This window comes from Atta cephalotes (assembly GCF_000143395.1).
Source record: "Atta cephalotes unplaced genomic scaffold scaffold00037, whole genome shotgun sequence".
NCBI lineage: Eukaryota > Metazoa > Arthropoda > Insecta > Hymenoptera > Formicidae > Atta > Atta cephalotes.
Window position 1 is genome coordinate 1,525,966 of NW_012130101.1, and position 6,476 is coordinate 1,532,441.

Sequence of the window (6,476 nt, forward strand, 5' to 3'; positions counted from 1 at the left end):
ATTCAGAAGAAGAAAAAAATGTAGAAAAATATACAAAAAGTGCAGTTAAAAGAAGAAAAGGTAACACTTTAATGCAACGTTACGATACAGAATGTATTTCTTTATGGATCTCAATGATCAAAAATGGAATAATAATGACAAAAAAGAGCAGATAACGAGCGGAATGTTAGAAAAGTGTGTAAGATAACGTGAAAAGAAAATGTATTTGTGCTTTCTTAGCTAAATTCGTGCGTCTCTTTCTTTTTTGTATTAATAAAAATTATTTTGTTGCAGATATAGTTAATGGAGCGTAATATTAATGGAATTTAAATATTAAAAACTTCCGTTATAAAGAATCTGCAAATGCATGATCTTCTTAATGATATCTTTAAGATCTCATTTTCAAATAGTCTTAAGAACTTGCGTTAATTTTCACATTTCCTAAGTCACCAAATCCACTCGAAACATTTTTCTCCCTTTTTTTTCTTGAAATTCGTATTGAAAAGAGGAAAATTGAGAGGAAACTGCAAAACCCAAGGAACACAAAATCAACAAAAAATGATTTTATTTTAATTTTTAACGTAATTAAATTTCATAACAAAAAAATCATCATTTTGACTTTCCCGACATCAAAATAAAGTCATTTCAACTTTCTCTTAATTTGGTGTGTTTCTTGGGGAGAAGCGCGATGAAACCTTCGTGCAATAGAATTTAGAAATTCTACTCGGAAGAAATATGTATTGAACTCGCAATGAATTCTTCGATAAATAAATTCATCGAATAAATAAATTTTTCGTTAATTTATCGCAACAACGAGCTGATGGACGTGGTCACACGTTGGAGTTCACCTCTCGCCACGTGACCTGGCTGCCGCCAAGATTCTGTAGACGTAGACTGTTGACGGGGCTGTCATCACCTTCGTAGCCGGCGTTCACATGGCCTGTTCCCGACGTCGCCGGATGTCCCTCAAACACATCCTTCACGGATATCTGACTACTGCGGGATGGCCGGCCTTGAATTCCTAGGGGGTTACCCGCCACGCCATAGATATTGTTCGCACCCAGGGTCTGCATCTGCGACTTCCGGCGCATTGCCATTATGCTGTTGCGCCTGCCTTCGAACGCCTTGAACGCCTCTCGTCGTGTCGACATGTTCCTTGACAGACCTGGAAAGATTTTCATTTAATATTACAAAGAAAGAACTTATAGAATTTTCAAATGTAGTGGGTTTGAACCTAATCCATGTTGATTAATGCTCTGACATTATATATTCTTAAAACTTCAGTTCCTAATTAGATAGATTATGATACTTTTGAGTTAATCGATCTTGATTGGGTTCAAACTCACTGCTCTCGAAAACGCTATTATTAGTTTTAAGAATATTAATCTTTTGTAGATTAAGCAATTCATTTGAAATCATCCCCTTTTATATGAACATTATTTTCTCAATTTTTATGAAATTTGATTTATAGAATAATTAGATTATTTTTCTGACATTTTTGAATTTTGGAATTCTCTGAGATCAGTATCGAAAACTTGCTTAGAAAACAAATTTTTCTTCAAGATTTTTATTAGAAAGCTCCCGTCTTCAAAAAGTTAAGTATTAATATATTAATATATATTTGAAATATTTTTTTAATTTTATTTTATCTTTGTTTTGGGGGTCATTCTTCTTTTGCTTACCTGCACCCTCATTCATGCTGAAGAAACGTTGCCTGAAGGCCACATCGAGCGTGTTGATGGCCTGCGTCTTTCTACGACTCTTCTCCAGATTCCGGATCGTTTTTCGTCTACCGGGCCCGCTACCGCTGCCCTCCTCGTAATCACCTTCTATTCCGTCCAGCCTTTGGAGATCTCTCACTATATCAACTGCGTGTTTCGATAACAAGGCTTCCTCGGAGAGATCCTTCGTCTATGAATATCATTAAGCATTTACGAAACAGCTCAAAAAGTATCAAGTTATTACAACAAGAAGTCATTTTTACTAATTTTAAGTTGAAACGACAAACTCATTTGCAACGCGTATAATTTTATAAGAAATGTAAACGCACCTTCTTGTAACAATCTAAGCTGGTGCTGGCCAGAATGTGGGCCAGTGTTCCGAATCGATGGAATAACATCGCAGTGAACTGTATAACCAATATCAATGCGAAGAAGAAGACAAATACGAGACCGATTGGCTCGAGTTGTAGATACTCCTTCGAGATGTGCACCTGAAAAATCACACGTGTGTAGAATACGTTGCGATACGCGATTAAGCATTATTTTTGAGAAGCAACGCCCGTGGTAATCGAAATTAAGTAGATACATCTACTTATTTAACTTATTTTTTAAAAACAAAGACTTTTTTTATTTAATCTCCAAAAAACTTTAAAATTTTAACTTATTAATGTAATATTATCGATAGTAACTTTAATAACAACTTAAATTTTAATAATCGTTAATCAAATCAGCGGTTTTTGATAATTTAAAAAAAATTGTCAATTGTGTTATTTTAATTAAATTCTAATTTTTTAAATTTAATTAAATTAATTTAAAAAGTTATTAATTAAAATTAATTAAAAAATTATTAAAATAAGCTAATTTAAATTAATCTGAGCTGATTTTAAATTTTACAATTATTTTTTCGCGATTTGTAAGAAAACTTTACTTAAAATTATATTTGAAAAAACGGTAATAATCGATCGATTGCCATCAGAAATTGTTTCTTGGTGAGTGCGTGCTCGATTAAAAACAATTAAATATAAGGACAGGTCGTTAGCAGTTAATATTCTGTAATCATCAATGATTTTCGTGCGTATTAAGATTAACACACTTATGTACATATATATACAAAATATGTACACGCGCATATATAGACTTATGAACGACGTAAGACGTGCTCGGTTGAATCCTCGATGCGAAGACACTGAAAGCAACCATCGCGTTACGCGTACGTTAGTGGTGCTCGTCCGCTGCCACAACTAACAGTATGGTGCATGGTCAAAGTTAGATACAACGAGAAAAGAAATGCAGATCTGAGGCTCTATAAGTCCAGGAGGCTTTGTAGAGTCTCTGCGATCCTAAGACTCTTACATAGAGAGACAAATTCATTCTCTTTTAGTACTACTCAGTTAAATTTTTAATAATTAATAATTTTAATTGTGAATTAATATTAGTTTTTTAATGACACTTAAATTTATATTAGAAATGTAATGTCAATGTTTAATTATTTTCACGTAATAATAATTATTACTAATAATTTTTAGGCATTATTCAATTTAGATGATAAAATAAAATAAATAATTTTTAAATATCATATATGGTAGAATAAAATATAGAATATATTATATAGAATAAAGCAAATAAAATTATTTTTTTTACAAAATCGAGAATTGAAGAATTATTTTTGCTCAAAAATTATTAGCTTTAATTCTTTTGAGATAAATAAGTCTCTCGATGTCCTCTACTTTTACATCAATATGTAATTAAATTAATAAGTATTAATTTAATTTCATGAATCAATCTCGTATCATTTTGGTGAGAAGAGGTAAACGGAAAGATGTTATTGTGACATTAATCTCTGGTTATTTCTAGTCAGGATCACTAGAAATCATCTCCCACGCCATTCCATTCCATCCGACCCATGTGAAGTACCTGTGCGTAAGAATATTAATCGAAGACTTTCCACGTGCTGTCAAACGAGTCAGTTGAGTTAATGACACAACAATGTATGTATATATTGAATCAGTGCAATCATCACCGAGGTACAGTACTCGCCCCCGACGCGTTGGGATGCTCTGGTAATCCAATAAATTGATAATTTCGAGACTCAGGTAATCCAATAAATTGATAATTTCGAGACACTCCAAATTTTCTTAAAATTCAAAGCCTAGAGATTCAAATTCAAAAATTAAAAATTCAAAATAAAGAATCAATAAAATATTTTCAAAATACTTGCGCAACATAATTTTTAGCAAACTTTTATTATTATTATTATTACGATTTTTATTAATTATCTTTGATTAATTAACTAATTAATTACTTGTTGATAATTATATTAACAATTATAATTTTTAAAAATAATAATATAATAATATAATAATATAATAATATAATAAGGATTATATAATAAGGAAGATATTAGGAAGATAATTTAATTAATCTCTTATATTAAATATTTGGTAATTTTGACAAGTTTTATTTGCGAAATTTAGTCTTAAGGCTCCTCCTGTCTAGTTGCGGCGGTCATGTTGAGAAATGACACGTTAATTTATGTTGCAAGCCATTTGTAAATAAAGACAATTTGGATAAATTTAAATGACAAAATTGCTTTAAAAATAGGCAGAAATTGTTCTTTTCTCCCTTAATAGTCAATAAATAGTCGTAAAAGACAGATAAAGTAAGCCTAATTTCGGACAGAAACACACGGTTTGAAAAGCTGTTGAAATGAATGAAATATGCGCTTTTACCTATAAAATTCCAGGATAACTATAGTTCTGCCCATTTTCTTAAATACGAGACACGTTACATTTCCACAATTAAGCAAATAAATGGCTTGTGTGTGTAGCTATCGATTTCGCCACATTTCGCCAGGTCGCCGACTGATTTTGAATGCATGCTAACTAGTCAGGAGCCTTAATAAAGGAAAATGTCAAAAATGATCATCCAAGCGTATCGAGGGCGGTTTTAACACCGTGTGTATGGAACACCACCGACTTAATCCTTTCCCCTGATGCTTCATCGGATACCTCCGAGGTCTCCTCGACGTAGGTGATATTGGTCTTGACGCCGAGCGGCCAGACAACGTGCAGCTGATCCTTATTCAGCTGTAGCAAGAATACGATCAGAACGAACAACGCATTGAACATTAGAAACGCGAACACGCTCTTGTTGCGTAGCTCTATTAGATCGGCGGCGATGCGGGTCTGTTGCGTGGAGAGAAATGCGAGAGAAACAGAAAAAAAGAGACGGCACAAGATTAGAATAGTAAATATAAAAGACTCCGTCGATCAGTCCATCGATCCATCGATCCTTCGTTATCTCAGTTAATCCGTTTGATTGATCTCGTAAATCTAACTCTTAAACGCCTTTTCAATACGACATATCCAGTCTTTCGTTCCTTAATGCTTTTCCAATGCTTTTTTCATTATTCCCACACGGCATGAAATATTTATATGAATCATTGTTTGATATATTTCTGAAATATTTGTAAACATTTGTAAAACGTTTTAAAATATTTTATGAAAATATTTTAGAAATACTGCGCAAATATTGTAAGAAGATGAATAGTTCAAAAACTCTGACTTCCTGGATATACTTATATTTTGAAAAAAATTCATAAAAATCTTCTGAAATATTTTAAATCTTGCAATAAAATTATTTTGGAAATATTTCTGAAATATTTCCAAAATAATTTTACTATAACATATATATATATATATGTTTGTTGATATCATTTAATGTCTAGTTGATTAAAAAAATCTTTTTATGATATGTTTATATTTTTATAATCAAATTGGATAAGATATGCTATGTGTATTGCTCTATTAGTGAGGCATGAGAGTTAACACACAGATTCAAATTGAAGTTCAAGTTTATATCGTTAATGTGCTTGAGATAAAGCCATGATCGAGGATACGAAGCGCCGACGGAGCTGGTTTTACCTCCATAGTAATATGATCATATGTGACGTTCGTCTTGATGCCGAATGGCCACTTGATGTGCAACAAGTCTTTGTTCAATTGCAGCAGAAAGACGATCAGGACGAAGAGGGCGTTCATCATAAAAAACGCAAAGACACTCTGGTCGCGTAGGTCCTTTAGATCTTTGGCGATTCGTGCCTGATCGGAGCAGCATGGCGTATATTAATTCAAATAGATGAAAAATGCGTAATAAATAAATACTCTCTGCGAAACATAAAAATTTTACTTCAAGGAGTAAACTTCTTTTATTCAAATCAATTTAATTATTTTTCTTCAATTTCTATTTTGATTTTATTTGGATCAAATTGCTTAATTTAATTGTTTATTTGGCTTTACAAAGACGAATTTTGTAAATTATTTTTCATCCTTGATCAACAGCTTGCAGTAACAAAGGCGTATCGCGGATTTTATTGTGAGAAAAGTCATTCTGGTTTCGAAAAAAATTTTTTTTATTGTATCACAAAATTAATTCATAATAATTACATCAGAATAATAAAGTAAAGGACTCTGATAGTAACAACAAAGTTAATATATCGACAGATAATAAGAATAAAAAATTATAAAATTAAAATAAAATTATATATATATATATACTGAAGAAAAGATCAATTATTTTATACTTTGCAAATTGTCATATTACAAAAATAGCAAGAATTCACATACATGTTTCGGCTTCAAGATTGAGCCATTCTCAGATGTATAAAAAAAAAATTACAAATTCTTTGGGGAATAATGTAAAAACATAGTAAACAATTAAAAATAAAAATAANAAGATTGAGAGCCAAGTAGAAAGCTCTGGGAAGATTTTCATCGT

At 31.7% G+C, this 6,476-nt stretch overlaps 1 protein-coding gene across 1 annotated transcript in view; it reads right to left on the reverse strand.

Annotated features, from left to right (window-relative positions):
* Positions 1-809: 809 nt before the first annotated feature.
* The window catches only part of LOC105621766, a 27,309-nt gene continuing 21,642 nt past the window's right edge, over positions 810-6,476 (reverse strand). The window contains exons 16-19 of the mRNA XM_012203222.1: positions 5,624-5,800; positions 2,030-2,191; positions 1,662-1,890; positions 810-1,144 (exon numbers count right to left, since the gene is read on the reverse strand). Of these exons, the coding sequence (XP_012058612.1) occupies positions 810-1,144; positions 1,662-1,890; positions 2,030-2,191; positions 5,624-5,800 (903 nt within the window). The remainder of the gene's footprint in view (positions 1,145-1,661; positions 1,891-2,029; positions 2,192-5,623; positions 5,801-6,476) is intronic.